General features: G+C 35.5%; 1 protein-coding gene across 3 annotated transcripts in view; it reads right to left on the minus strand.

Annotated features, from left to right (window-relative positions):
* PIK3C3 (phosphatidylinositol 3-kinase catalytic subunit type 3) overlaps positions 1-16,397 on the minus strand; it is a 67,888-nt gene that overhangs the window by 40,576 nt on the left and 10,915 nt on the right. For 2 of the 3 annotated variants that reach the window (XR_008428494.1, XM_053931658.1), the window contains exons 6-14: positions 15,838-15,933; positions 9,892-9,963; positions 8,693-8,797; positions 8,137-8,229; positions 7,765-7,950; positions 5,705-5,859; positions 4,383-4,470; positions 3,102-3,169; positions 383-488 (exon numbers count right to left, since the gene is read on the minus strand). Coding sequence is in view for 2 of the 3 variants with exons in the window: in XM_053931658.1 (XP_053787633.1) it covers positions 383-488; positions 3,102-3,169; positions 4,383-4,470; positions 5,705-5,859; positions 7,765-7,950; positions 8,137-8,229; positions 8,693-8,797; positions 9,892-9,963; positions 15,838-15,933 (969 nt within the window). In the remaining variant the exon portion in view is untranslated. The remainder of the gene's footprint in view (positions 1-382; positions 489-3,101; positions 3,170-4,382; positions 4,471-5,704; positions 5,860-7,764; positions 7,951-8,136; positions 8,230-8,692; positions 8,798-9,891; positions 9,964-15,837; positions 15,934-16,397) is intronic. The other variant, XM_053931659.1, reaches the window with a different exon arrangement.

Raw genomic sequence — 16,397 nt, forward strand, 5'->3', positions numbered from 1 at the left:
AGTTCCAGATCAGACTTAAGTAAGTAAGTAAGTAAGTAAGTAAGTAAATAAATAAATAAATAAATAAATCACATTGATTACACAAGGCTTTTAGAAGGTTTTTGACCCAGTGTAAGGCAGAGTATTTTAGAATCAGTATGTTGCTAACAGGAACAAACAACAAAAGAGAAGAAAGAGCTCTCAATATATATTCTTTTCCTTTTTGGCAGTTTCTTCAGCTTACTACAAATTCGAAATTCAAGCAGAACTGGAAGCTTTTATAAAATTTCAATGCATGTGACATACATACACAAAACACTCCAACTCATCCTCTTAGACACCTGAACCTTTTTAAGGAAGGACTATCTCAAACCATTATGGACTTCTTACACAGAGGCATTACCTTCAGCAAAGCCTGACTGAATCTTCTCATCACGTTTAAGTACATTTCATGAGTCTTTGGGTCCCTCTGCTGAGTATCTTGGTCTTCACACTCCACTATTACATACCTGCAGCACAAAAACAACCCATGTTATAACATACTCTTGAAACTACACAATTTGTGAGAAATACAGTATCCCTGTATTACAGACTTGGAACTAAAAATGAATATGATCTTTGAAATCTTTAGCTCAACCAACAGCTGAACTCTTAAAATTGCATGGTCCCCAATTCCATTTGGATCAGGAGAGTCTATCAAAGTGTCTGTGGTTCTTCACTTACAGTGAAGCATCATGACTCAAAGAGGACATACCTGAAGTCCAAATCATACGAACACACCAGCTTATAAGTACAACTGAGCATGTTTTCCGCTGTGATACCACCTGCTACATAATTTAGTGGCTGCAAACTTGTTATTCAAGAGCACCTACAATACAAGGAGCATCTCACGTGACCTGCTCCCTATTTTACCATTAGAAATAGTGGAATGAAAGGTATTAGTCCTACAGCAGCTCTACAGAGTCTACATGCCAGGGTTTCCATTTCTAAATTATGAATTGGATACAAACCTTAATAATACAATATGTAATACTTACACTGAAAATTTATTTTGATATTAAACAGTCATTTGGATGCTTTTGCCTACATTTCTACTTGCAGCACTGACAAGAAAAAAGTATCTATTTATTGAAAGCTACATACATGTCTTCTTTCTGCTGGTCAGTGTACTACCCAGGAAAAACATGCAATAAAATATAATAAAGTAAAAAAAAAAGTAATTAATTGAAGCATGCTATTTTCATCTTCATTTGTTAAAATCTCTGGACAGTTTCTCAAAGCTATCTTGAAACAAGGAGTAAGAGTAATGCTTCATACTTGGGTAGGTGCCCCATATGTCCAAAGAGGAGACAGAAGAAGTAGTAGCACTGACTTCTGAGGCCACTGTTGAAGGACAAGATAGCTTTACAATGACAAGTGACTGAGCAGAAGGTTTAATTTTCAAGGGTTATTGTACTTTTTCCATTGATTATTTTAGTTGCATGCTGTGTCTGGACAGTTGAAACAAACAATTGATCAGTAGCCATGAGGATTTATGGCTACGTCAGCTCATACACTGGCTGGAACATTTGTATTTTGTCACTGAGAAATTGAGATGTCTGGAAAGAAAACATAGAATAAATTGACTAGGGTTTTTGGCTTGGTGGACTTTTTTTATTTGTTTTGTTGAATTTATTTTTTTTAAGTCATAAGTCAAAAACTTCACAGAGTTATGGACGTTTGAACTTTCTGTAGACGAAGTGTCTGAGATGTTGCTGAAATGTAAGAGAACAGTTTCTAGCAAGCTGATAGAAGTAAGTTAAGCTACCAACATCTTAATGAAGAATATTTGATTAGGTCAAGCACTTGGTTTCACACCAATTAAGACTGCAATTATTTTAATAATTTATATTTAATAGTATTTTTTAATGAAGCCAAACATTATCTTTGGCCACTGCAACAGAAGTAACTACTGCTTGCAAATGTACATTAAGTCATTCAACTAAGTATCTTAAAATTCAACCTACTTAAAATAATTACACAATAAAACTTAGAAAGTTATAAATAAAATCTCTCAGCATAGTTTACAGGTTTCTTGCAAGAAATTTATAAAAATGGTCTGTTAGGTTTTACATCACATATCACACTTAGTTCCCAATTCACAACTTATCTGTGGTTAATGCTCTTAGCACACTAAAATATGATCATTTGCATCAGTATTTTTAGTTTTTTGATGTAGCTACAAAGGCTACAAATGAGAATCATGTGACATTGGTCTAGCTACGTACAAGGCACTGAAAGTCCTCCTTTTAAAATACATGAGTATATGCAAGTAAATAGCTGTGTGTGTTGTGCATATGCAGATATTTGTACACTAATACACACATAGACTCACACTTCCACTATAACTCTACTCATCTAAGCTTGCTTCAAATGAGAAAATTCCTACATGCAAATGCTTGTTCAGAAGGTTTGCAGATTACTACTTTAGACATCTAATTTTACTCTTAATACACTGACCTAAGACAAGATCCTAAACTAAGCAATCCTACCTCTCTACAGTATAGATGAACTAATATTTACAACTGAAGTTCCCCCTTAAGATTGCATGTATCTGCAATTTTGTTTGTGCTCATAACCATAAATGGAATAAAACTAAAATTAGGTTACAACAATAATAACAAAAAATGCTTTATGAATCTTCCTAACATACACCTTTGATTGATACTTAAGTGTATAACTTCAGTATTCCAGCCAACTCTGTCAAACATTGTAAGCACAAAAAATTACAACTACACAGACAGCAAAGCAGAGCAAAGGTGAACTTAATCTCCTCCTCAACACCATAAATAGCTTGAATGACAACTTTTAACATAGTTAGGCTGCCTTTTGTGACATTGTACGTAATGTTCTAGACATCACCTTCTTTCATGTAACAGTAATGCATATTACTGCATTTTATAAGCCTCCGTTTATAAATTACTGTGCTCAAAGGCATGTTGTTTCAAATCTACTACCCTGAGAAAAACTGAGACTCTGAAGCTCTCAAGACAGGTCATCTTTTGATGAGCATCCTTCTGGACATTATAGCTTTGATTTCAATTACATGCTGATACAGTATAAATAAACAGTTTCTAACATACCAGTACAAGTAGTTTGCCAACGTGGAATTTTTGCATGCCCGTGATATCAAGAAAGTGCAAAGGTCTTGCTGGAAGGGATTTAAGAAGAGCAAAAAAGAAAAAAAATTACAAAGAGATCTAAGCATCTGACAGAGAGATAAAGTTAAGGAAAAACACCAAGTTTTAAGCATAAGAGCTGTGAGAGATATAAAAAAATCTTCTAAAATCTGAATCCAATCTCACCTAATATTTAAATCACAATAATTTAAATATTCCTTTAAATCCAGCAACACTACTAAAAGTCAAAGGTCTGCTACTCCAGTAATGTATTTACCAACATATAAAAAGCACATTATGGTCTACAAAAATAAACCTTTAATGTAATTTCTATTTATAATACGTTACTCTTTCCTCCTATGCAATTGCATCTTACTGGAAATGCCATAACAATCAACTTCCAAAGAGATTTCCTACTCTGTTTTGTATCCAGAGCATCTAACAATCTTGAAGATGTTCTACATTTCAAGAAAACAAATTTGAATAAGATATACAGCATTTAGCTGCTTCTTTCAGGTTTAATAGTCCAGGTAGCAAGAAATCTGTGTATCTTTACTGATATGCTCAATTTGAGGCTTATTTTCTATGCAGTATTAAGACTCAAATAGGACAATTTACAACTGGGAATTGATCATTAGTTCAAAGACCAATTAATCCATATATCAGATTAAAATCAGATTCCTTCAAAATGTCTTTACCTTCTATCTTTCCCTTCCTCCCATCCCATTCTTATTACTCATCTATTTCTGGCATAAACTGAATATAGTCCTTGGCAGAAGTAAATCAACAAGGTGTCTTACTTAGGTCAAAAAAGATAACATGTCAAAGAATACAGCTACAGAAAGAACAGATTGCAGAGACTGAAATATTTGGATAATTGTTTTCTGTTAAAAGACTGTTTCAGAACACCTTGAATACATGCAGTTTTCAGTGTCTAATCAGTATGTGATAGCATTTGCTATCATATAATAATTTTCTCCTTTACAGAAGAATATTTCAATTTCAATATCCAGTACCCCAGCTTTGGATACTATGATCATGGACATAAAGAGACATCCTGTAAAAAAAATAAATAGTTAAAAAAATGCTATTTTCTTAGAATTTACTTTAAATCTATATTCTTTGGGCACTTTATATATTCAGTAAGATTCACCCAAAAGATCCAAATATTCACACACAAAAGCAAGAAACAATACCAGGTCACTAGAAAAGAACAACAAATACAAAGTAAATTGTGTGACTTACATCAAGGTTTTCATTTTCTGCAAGCTCTTTCGTCTTAGAAGTAAGAGGTGGAGAGGAAACAGGTGGAATAGGACTCATAATCTGGGAACTACACAAAGGAAAGCATGTAATTGGTATGATTCAAAGCTCTTGCTTAGAGGCCAGGGAGCATGCACGGAAATCACAATGAATTTCACTTCCACAGCATAATTAATTCAGAAAACCAGAAGAGTTTCTTTGCTACCTTTCTTTGAAGGTAGCATTCCAACCCTGTTTCAGAACAAATTGCATGAACAGCAACTTTGACAGCTGCAGTTCCTGAAAACAGCAACAATCTGCGCCTAGAGAGCTATACAGTTTATGCTTGTGAAGGACATTCACTTAAAAAAACTTTGCATTTTATTACATCTTCCATTCAAAATAAGCAGACATAGATAGTAATTCAACAAATCTGTATTTCAGGAGCTTTCTCAAATGTTCTAAGATGAAACTGCTAATACACAACACCTGCAAGCACTAGTCTTTGGAATGAACTACACAGAGTAGACAAACGCTTATTTGCAAGGCAGTTTTCAGATGGCAAATTTACCTGAAAGGAAGTAATTAAATAGCTCTCCTAAGATCTAAGTATCATTGCAGCCTCAAAATACACCACCCTTCCCACAACACCCACTTTTATGGCTTTGCAGAAAGATCAATGAAAAGTTGTAGAACTGTAACACAAAAAATATACCCTCATGTTACAACTCATTAGAAGCTTAAGACTGAAAACACTGGAAATCTGTAACAAATGTTCACAGAAGACTTTGGTTACCAAGTTTGTTTGCACTTTGCTTAATATTTTATTAGCTAACTCAGTCTTTCTTTTGGATTCCTGCAAGTATAAGAAGTATGCTTCCACAAGTCTCCCCTTACACCTTCTTTCACAGAAGCAAGATTAAATTTCTTTTCATTTCAAATTGATTGGACTTTTAGATCCACATTCTGTGATGAAAGCAGGAAGTGGAACCTCATATAACTTCCGTGAAGACATCTTATCTTTTGCAAATACAGAAGGAAGCAACAGCAGTGTTTTTCCTGCTCTACAGAAGTTTTCTTCCTTTTGTGTAGTAAGATCAAAGGCCACAGCTTTAACATTGCTCTGTAAACTATGTGTAATCAGGAAACACATCTCATGAATGCTCAGGATTTGTTAGGTTTGCTTTTATTCTTAGGTTTTTTTTAATGTTCAGATTATAAAATAACATGATGAATATGCAAAGCTCCCCTAAAAAGAAGAAACAATTTGATGGCTTAGAAAATTACATGTTTCTGCCTTTCTGCTGGAAGTCTAAGCTTCTTACCTGTCTATTTCTGGAGCATTAGATGCAGATGTTGTCATAGTTTCTGACATGGAACCTTGACTGTCCCTCTTGCTAGGCTCCAGGCCATTCTTTATGTCATCAAAGTTTTCATATTTCAATGCTTGGACTAACTGTAGCAGGTACATCAGCAAATCCTTATGGAGGAAAAAAAATCCAAGTGAAATAAGGGTGTCAGTCAAAGCAAACTAGAACTCCTTCTGTTTACAAAATTCTAATTTACAGATAAACTTAGGATTTAGTGACCTCTAATAACACAGAAAGGGAAGTCTCCCAAAACAAGCAATATACCATAGCAACACTGGTGTTGGATGCAGTTTGACTCCCGAAAGATACTGAATTATCATTCTACTATTCTTTGTTACTCAAAGACAGTAAGTGCTAATTTAGTGAATATTCAAGTGTTAGTTAAGTGTTAGTTAAGCTGCCCTAATTGCTTCCAGCATCCACAGAATAAAGCTTTCAATTTGTGTCTCAAAAGAAGAAAACTGAAAATTCAAGCATAAATTGGACTATGGTATCAAGAATGGAGATTCTCTCTTCTCTTATGGACTATTTTTTTAATCCTTTGTGTTATGAACAATAATAAAATTTAAACTTTTGGGGAACGTAGTTAATAATGGTTAAATGTTGTTACAGACTTAAATGTCGTTAATACAAGTTAAATGTTGTTATACAAGTAACAAATTGTGATTAGTTGTATTAAAACCCAGTACTGTTGTTCATGTATAAAAGGGGAGTGGAACCGGGGAGGAGATGGGGTGCCAATCTTTGTGGAGGGGCAGAGAAACTTTCAGGAGTATTACATCATAGAACACAACCACAACTTAAATCAAGATTGGAAGAGAGACCAACCAATGGGAGGCAAGAATTCCAAAATGATTGGCCAAGACTGCTCCAACTTATAAGCCAATCAGCAACGGCAAAATAGACCTGTCACAGCACGGATCCTGAGCGCCCCAATCAGGAGACAAGAGAGAGACTTTAAAAGGCCTGTGTGTCTGACACCCGGGTCTCTCCTCAGAGCCGGTTTCACTGGAAACACCCCTAGGTTACAATTACTAAGTTGTTGAAACAGTCTCCGGACTAGCCGGAGGCTTTTACTTCCAGTTGTTCGTTTTGTAATAAACAGGCTTACCTTTTTAATTAACCTGCCTCCTTTTTGTTACTTTAAATTTTCTTTCTAAGCCTGTTCGCAACATTTGTGTAGCTGGGGAATCTAAGAGAAAAAACATATATCTAATCTCTTTTAGATTAAAGAACAGATTTTTAACCATTTGCTGTCTAAAATCAATTTGTTGCCTTTACTGTTCTTCTGTTTACTTACGTTCCAGTACTTTGTAAAAGGTGTATTTTTAATGTCAAAGCAGTATAATCTAGGCTATTGAAGTAGGCTTGAAAAAATATTATATATTTATGCTCCCTATTTTAAACTCTATTGATTGCTAAAGATTCAAGAGTTATGGTAATACATTCAAACCTGGGTTTGTTTTTTTTTTTAACTGTCAAAATAAAATATATAAATCACTGGTATTTAACATATTAGATTCTTTTAAGTGGGCTCAATTCATAATCACAGCTCATCACATGCTAATCAGTATACAATTACAAAGACCTCATTTCCACCGATAATCTCCTACTCATTTTCTTTAGCAAGAGTATGATTATATACTGAATTCACCAGATGAATCTGCTGAAAATCCTTCCATTGACTATTTAAGTTCAGAGCACTTCTGCAGGTTAACACTCAAAATTTATCACTGGTTTTTGGTGAGAGTGTACTGCTGTTTTACCTTGTTTAACAAAACCAGCTACTACTGGCAGTTCATACTAAGGCAATTATCAATGTGTGACACTTAATAATGCAAAGACTGCTCCCCAAAAACCTTACAATAAATAGCAACACAGTGAATCATCTTTTGCTTTCCTTTACCAATATTCACTAAAATGTCATAAAAAGTAGCAAACATTTCAAGGACTCAATACGATCAAAAATCCTGAGACCAGCTAACTTTTCCATGTACCAGCAGACCAGTGAATACCTCATCATCAGCCTGCTGAAGCCTGGCAACAGCATAGCGCCGAACCGTTGGGTTGGTGAAGTGAGATGACAGAAGCTCCAGAGAGTCTTCCACATCCATGGGCTTCCATTTGCCCAGCAGCTCTAGTGCTTGCTTTGCCTCCTGTGGTAGATCCCAGTTGACACACTTCAGGAACTTTGTCAAGGCCTAAATAGGAGATTGGACAATTCATCAGTAGAAAGCTAGCCAAAGGAAATTATTTCAAAAATTAATGTCTTACACAAAGGTAGAACCAGATTCAGATTATATTTACATAAGCACAGACCTGGAAAAGCTTACTGATATAAGTGACAAGGTCCCTTCCAGCCCAAACCATTTAACAACTCAACTCACCTTCTCCTGATGAGTAAGGTAATATCTGAATTTCCACACCAAATCCTGTTCCTCATACGTTAGTTGCTTTGTTGGTGGATAACTCACTATGATCTATTTGATACACAGTCAGAAAGTGAGTTTAAGAACATGAACGGCATAATTAACAAGTTAACAAAGTATACTGTGAGAAAGCACAACAATGACAACACAAAAATAGCTAGGGGAAAAAAAAAAGCTTTCCAACAACACAAAGCTATGGTATCATGGTGATGCTTCTCAGTAACAAGTTGACTGAATTGACAGTGCAGGCAAACACAGTTGCTTTAAGTGTACCACTCACACCTACATGACATGCACAAAATACACATTCTTAACCCCTCTAAATGGTTAAAAAAAAAAAGAACAAGTACCTTATGTTCCTTTCTGAGTTGGGCTCTTCTATCTAAATACTATGAAACATTTCATTCATGATTTTCTATAAACTGAAATTAACTTTATTTTCCTTAAGCTGTCACCATATACCAACCTACCTACCTACCTAAAACTGAACTTAGCCATCGTATGACTGACTTACATTAAGCTGGTCTCGTGTAGTTGCATTAGGCTTCAGGTCATGATCAGAAGGTCCACTTCTTAAACTTCGAGCAAGTTTGTGATGTTTGCTTTCTACTAAGTTCTCCTAAATGCAGAGGGTAAGTCAGTATTTATACATAATAAATTTCAGAGAAAATTACTATTGAAACAAAACCATCTAGAGAAGACTCACCAGTCTTTTGAAAAATCATGAAAATGAAAATTCAAATCTGAAAGTACAGCATCTTTTGTTTTTTTTGTTTGTTTATTTTACAAAAAACTCCTTTAATAATACGTGGAGGGTTGTTGGGAGTTTTGAGGGCCTGTTTCAGTTTATGACACAGCATTAACAAACCCTACCTTGCCTTTTGGTGAATTGCTGCAAAACGTAAGCATTTCAGTCAACACATCCATGATTGACAGCACTCAAACGTGCTAGACACTTCATAAACATTTTCTTTAGGATGATGTTTGCAGCATAAAGCTTTGTATGCAAGGAAAAACATCTCAAAAACTGGTCCCACTGTTAATACCATGTTAGCAACAGTAGGAGCCACAATAGGAGCCACAGTGCCAACGAGATTTCAGCAGCCAAGGCAGTTTCCAGCATTGTCAGACTTGCTATTGCAGTGTTAGATTACACGGTGCTCAAACAGTGTTGCCAGTACAAGCCCACTTACATTAAGGTTCCCAAAGCTGCCAATACCAGTCCCACTGAATTGGCATCCACAATAATGGAAATCTTTTCTAGAACTGTACTTAGGCACTGTCTACATGAAAGACAACATACAAGAGAGTGTAGGGAGAAAATAATTTAACAGAGGAAGTGACCAAAAGTTATTGCACCAGTCTCTAAATTCTACATTCCTCTTCTTCGTCTCCCTCTTATCTTCCCACCCTCTGATCTCTTTTGCCAACAATTCCCCTCCTCTGCTTTCTTGCACCTCAGAAGCAAGCACATTATGCATGGAAAGGAAGAGGTGAACATCAGAATTAAATCAATCCTTGTATTTTAATCTAGAAGCAGCAGAAATAGAAAAAAAAATTACAAAATTCAAACCCACTGATATTTCTCAACTGGTTAAATGTATCTTGCCACTGGAATTTAGAAATATTTAAGATGGCAAACTTTCATCTACATTTATCAAAAGTTCAACAGTAACTCTGTAATACAGATGGCACCACATGTAGCATGCTTACCATAGACATCTGGGGATCTGGAATCTTAACAATTTCAGGACTTGTTAAAATTGGAGATGACTCATCACCATCCTGAATGACAAAAAGTTGAAGACATATTAAACATCTCAAGTTTTAGGAAGAAAATATATAATATTAATGCATTGCAAACTCTACTACAGTAGAAGAATGATTCAACAGCTGACAGTTTTAAGGTGAAAAAAATAAAATAATAAACAGATTATTTTTCTTGTTTGTCTTTTTCCCAGATGAAAAATGATTTGGCAAGACAGATGGAAGTTCACCAGAGGAGACGCAGCTTGACAGCTCACTACTATGATGCCACACAGGTGAGTGGAGAAATTTGCCACCACTGTCATGTGTCCTCTGGAAGAATGAAGAGAAACAAAACCCACAAAAGTTTTCCACAAAACCCACACAGTTTTCTAGAAAAAAACACCACATTGCAGAAAATGTCTCCTAAAAGTTCAACACTTTTAGAGTTCAACAGAAAGATCTATGCAACCTTGTCTATCAGATGTTCTACATGCTTAGAGTCTAATGTGTGCTGCCTAAATAAGGAATAGAGATGCTAAAAGATTCCTGTCTGAACCAGACACAAGGAAAAAAAATAAAAGGCTGCCATCACATTACAAAAGTAGCAACTCTGTCTTCTAGACACACCGTAATGTGGTTTTCTGCTTCATAACACAAGGGTAACTAACATTAATAAAAGCTATGAAAAGACATTTCATTTAAAATACAGAATAAAACAGTCAAACTCAGAACAAAACAAGCTCAGCATAATATGTGCTCTGCTATATTTATACTGAGTCTAATTTATTTTGCTGTTAATTTGAGATCAGAATAAAATTTTTTTGACATACCAACATTTCCCACAGTAACTAAGTTTTGAGGTAACTTGCTTAGGTTTCTTTCTGACCCCCTCCTCTTTTTTTCCCTACTTTTCCATTCACATATGCCCTTTGGGATAGCTTTACTTTTATACTTTTCAGAAGTAACTTTCAAATGAGAGGTTGTTTCAAGGGGGAGAATCATTCATCGCTAACAAGACACATGAGTTTAAAATTGCCATTAACCTCCCAAGAGAAACATCTTTTTTTCCTACTACATAAATTTTGTGTTGCTGGCTACAGTAAAATCTCTTATTATTAAAATGCTTCTTTAGAAAGACACTTAATTCCATTTACTAGTGTCCTATGCATTTCTGAAGTAACAATTTTGACAAAAGTCAAAGTAAAAGCAGTAAGAATACACATATCCTTCATAGTTAAGGGAAATAAACACACCATCTGCCTGTGGCTGATGATGGTCCTAGAATATGAGCAGGTTGCTTTTCTCATTAGTCTTTTTAAAAAAGCATGCTGAAGAGGCAAAGATGACATTTGCTTACAGTACCTCTGCTCTAAAAGCATACTGCCTAAATAATGAACTTAGCTCTGACCTCACTGGACAGAAATAATAGCATCAAAGTATGTCCATAATAACAAAATATGCTGCATCACTAACAGCAGACTGAACTGGGCTGGAGTCACAGTGACACATCAGCATTCACATTGTAATAAGCCTCTGCCATCTCACCAGGCGGAATGCTCAGATCATGTCACAGTAACTTCATAAAGTCAAATTATATAAAAAACAATTAAATTGTTGCAGGTGGGAGGAATCCTTCTCATAAACACATCTGATGACAGACCAATTTGTATCTACCAATACCTTGTCTTCCAGTTCTGAACTCTAAGGCTGCAATCTGACTTTGCCTTTACAGAAACAAAAGATTCCAATCTCCCAGTGACAAGGCTCCACCCTGTTTAGAACCTTCACACAAAAACCTTGTATGAAAAACTTGACACAGGAGGGGATTCAGTAGCAACAAGCTACTAACTTGCTACTAACAAGCATTCAAACTCTTTAGAGTATCCAGGTTCCATGAGGATTCTCTAGGGATAAGCAATAGTAACACCCACTGCTGTTATCTTTCCCTCAGTGAAAAAATGATAAAATCAGATATATTAACTGAAAAAGGAAAGGTTTCAGACTGGTAAAAGTGGAACACTTACCCCACAATTAGAAGTCTGTGGCAGACATTAAAAATTCAAAACTCATCAGGATGAGAATGCCAAAAGCACTACTGTCTAAAATTTGCTTACTTACAAAACTAACAAGAAAAACAAAAAGAGCAAAGCCTTCCAGTGTCATGTCAAAATGTTTATAAATGAAGGTTAAGGAGTTTTTTTTTCCAAGATTAACATTAAAAGAATGATTTGTAAACTCATTGCTGGCAACTGTTTTTGGAACCTTTCAAAAGAGTCACAAAAATGACTGTTTATTTTAAACTCTTTGAATGTAGTCAGATCATGCTGTAGAGTGAAACTGACAAGCTCTAGCTATTCAGTTCAAGCACCAGGAAAACCATTCCCAGTGTTTCACTGCATAACAAAACAAAGCCTTAAGCTAAACCAAAACTTGCCATGAAATGAAGTTTTTCCAAGCATTCATGGGACATTGTTAGTTACATTCAAGTTACAGTGTCAGGAGCGAACATTTTGAAACAGACTGTTTAATGAAATACTCAAGAATGACATTACCTGTCCTGTGGACAATGTCAGCTGTTTAACTATCCTTTTGTAATTCTCCATTATAGCTTGAGAGCAACATGTGTAGCACCACAACCCTGACCATACAAACTTACTAAACCCAACCAGTGCCTAAATTAGCACTTGAATTTGGCCAAGTGTGTCCTTTTGAAGTGTCTTTCCTGGTCATGCTCATATAGGCAGCTTTAGTTCAGATCATGGAAATCTCAGAAATCCCTGACATCCTCTAACTGCCAACAACCACGTGGGATATGATGAAAGACAGACCAGAGCACAAGAACATGGTGCAGACACTGGGCCTTCAGCAGCGTCTTCCCTCAGTGAATCTGCTCCTCTTGGCTGCAACACTTCCTAGCACAGGCAGAGCCTGAAATGACCCTGCTATTTTGCCACCAGGAAACAAAAGCAACATCAATACCAAACAGCACTGACCTGCTTTAAACTGCTGTGTTACAGAACTCTAAAGATATTTCACTACAATAAGATCAGTGTGTGACTTTATATTAGAGTCCATTTAAGTCAGCTTACAGAATTTGCAAAATTTTCCAAACCAGCAACATTCCTCTGTACTTGCCTGAAAATCAGTTTCATAGCATAAATAAATAAGGAGGTTCTATTTATCTTATTTTAACCAAAACACCATTTAAAGTAACACCAATGAAATCAACATCTCCTCCAAAAAAAAAAAAAAAAAAAAAAAAAAGGGACAGACAACCAGTGACAACCACTACTTCTTCTACTTCTACTTTAAATCCATGAAAATATACCTGATAATCAAATTTATTTCTCTTTTTTTAATAAACTGGATGCACTAGCGCAAACATGTGACATGTTTCACTTGAAACCTGCACAAAAATACATTAGTGATAAATGCTGGTGTTATGTTGGTAAGTTACACAGAACTTCAGCCTAAATGGAGAATCAAAAGTGACGCTGTCATTACTAGCAGACCCTATTCCTCACATCTCGAACACTGTATTTAAATGAAGTTAACAAAGAACATGGAAAGAGACACTGCCACTTCACTTCATTGTAATTGAATGCTGAGTCAAAGAACCCCAAATTCTATCAGTCGCTGTTTAACAGGCTAGTTCTTCTTAAACACTTGAAAACAAATATATCAACAAAACTGTGACAAGTAATCTCCACTTTGACAATCGGTCACAGGCAGGTGACAACAGAACCTTCTTTCATTATGCTCGGTGCACTGGATTGGCGATGCCCGATACATAGACTGCACACTGTAATTGGAAGCATGACAAAACTGAGAAAACAGGCATTAATTTATGTACCATTTTCTACTGCTGTCAGAAAAGGGTCAAGAACTTGTTGGAAAGCTACTTTGTAACAACAAATCCTTCAAACTGCAGTTAGTTACAGCTCTAACATGTACTATTACACATTCAATTACTTCATTTCTGCAAGAGCAGCCAATTCACAGTTATTCTGTTCCATGCACTTTTAATATGCTTCAGAAACATCTGTTAAAAGGAAGATGCATGCTTGGAGTCTGAATCTTCTTTCTTGTATCGTGCACATCTATAAAACCACAATGATGGAAAAACAAGAAGTCATGTGTGTAAATCAGAAATAATTCATCTATAATGGCAGGTTGCTGGAGGTGACGGAGAGAAAACATTTTTAGGAACGCCATGTTCATTTATAAAAAGAAAAGAGCCAAGAGGACACAATGCCACATGCTCATATGTTTGCAACTGTGAAAGGTATAGCATGTTCTCACGTAAACAGCTAGCTGTTAGCAAAAAGTAAAAAGTTTCAAAGTATCATATTATGTTACGCTCTCCAGACAAGTATTTCCTTTATTTCCACAGAAGTAAATAATGTTATTTTGTTCATGGGGAACTCTGACACATTGTAGGTAACACTGTGATTTGTAACACAATATAGTTTTGCAATAGCACAGTCCTCTATAATTGCTAGTTTTAGGGTAAGTGTACAGAAGCACTGTGAAAAAAGCTATTCTAAAGGGAAAAAGATTTGAAATGTGTGGAGAGGTCTCACTGTCAACTACAGTCCCTAAAAAGAAATGCTAAACAGCTAACCTAGACAGCTGCATAAGACCCACTTTCATCCATTTTACCAAAATTCACCAAGAAACTAAAGTAAAAGAAAAACAAAGTCACAAAAAGAAAATCAAATCAACTGTCCCCTACCACAAAACCCACCAAAAATCTCCAACCAAACACTGCCCTCAGAAAATACTCCTGAAAGCCAAAAAACTCCAAGTCTTAACTTGCACTATATCAAATAATTGAAGCAGATTCTGACCTGTTTTCTTTTTTTTTTTTTTTTTTCCTAATCCTGTGTTTTGCTATTTATTACTGTATTTTTCACTGCCTTCTTCAAGAATTTTAAGTTAAATCACAGGTCTTTCAGGCTGGGCCAATCAGTAATAGGCATATACACCAAAATACTCATAATCCATTTTCCATTGTGTTAACATTTTGTGTAATGAATTAAGGTTTTCAAAATTCTCAGAATAAATGCTGCTTAAACTTAGTGTCTCTGGTCTCAAGAGCACTCCAGTTTTTTTTCCTAGCTTCTATCTCTTTCCAATAAAGCTGCATTATTCAGTGACTTTCTGACTTCTTAAGAATCGAAATATGATGAAAAATCTAAGAGACAATTTTATTTGAAATCAGATTGTAGATACACTGCTTTTTCCATCTCAGTGGGTCTTTCCACAATACATAGAGTGATAATGCCTTCCAATACCACACTGATGTTTGATAAGCTCACTTATAAGCTCAATGCTTCATCCCATTAAATTTTGACTTTAGAAAAATACTGAAGGCAGAATACTCTGCAGATCTGTTTCATAAACAGTATGGAAATATGCAAGTCATTCCAATCTAGAAGTCTTTTACTTAATTACTCCATAGCATTTTCAGTACTGAAGACTAAACTTCTATATTTGTTCATTTTACAGAAAATGTTTACCAGCAGAGCTCCTGTGCAAAATTTTAATAACTCATCTTCTATAAAGTTACCACTCAATACAGGTATATATCCTCTGGATCTAAGTCATAATTTTACATACAGCTACTCGGAAAGTACTGCTGGATGACTGAAGGAACTATAAATCAGAAAGTTTTTAATCACTCACACTTGTTAAGTTCTGTAATCTTGAACTCTATTACACAAATGACTGACATCCGCAATCATGTTGCATCTATACTATTTGATTTGTATGTACATAAACAGTTGCCACTGACAGCTGTCTGCTGCTCTACTGCAGCAGAATATTTCATCTCAGCAGAAAAACCCATTCATTTTAAGTGCATATGCTGCTTTTTAAAGACAACCATAAAGCCTGCAGGGCACATACCTTTTCGTAGTAAACTATTCCATATTCTTTATCATCACACTTGACACAACGGAATTCAATCATCAGGTACATAAAATTGGAGCTTCGTTTTTCCCTCTGAGGAAAGAGCCACCACAGATGTGTATCATTTTTTGCAGGGCATCAATCTTCAGCATTCTCAGTACAGCAATTACCCTACTTCCTTTGTGCTGTAACTGATTAATTAGGTTATCAGCTGTTGCAGCAATTATTTAGTTAATCATTTCATAGAACTACTTGAGACCATATCACCTCCTTACTGACATTCTTCCTACTTGACATTCCCACTTCATGACACATATTCACACTTAACAGATGAAAACCTGTTTTCATCAGCAGCTTCCAGATGTGGGCTAAAGGTATAAAAAAATGCAAGGCAGAATAATCAGATGACCAGTGGGTAGTTGCTGTTTGCTTTTTTTGTCTAAATCATTACTTATAATTATGCACATCAAAGAAAAAACGAGAAGATATTAAAAAAAAAATCATTTTTTTAAACCAACACCATAAAAGAGACAGAATAAACTTGGACTACAAGATTA

This window comes from Vidua chalybeata, chromosome Z, assembly GCF_026979565.1.
Source record: "Vidua chalybeata isolate OUT-0048 chromosome Z, bVidCha1 merged haplotype, whole genome shotgun sequence".
NCBI lineage: Eukaryota > Metazoa > Chordata > Aves > Passeriformes > Viduidae > Vidua > Vidua chalybeata.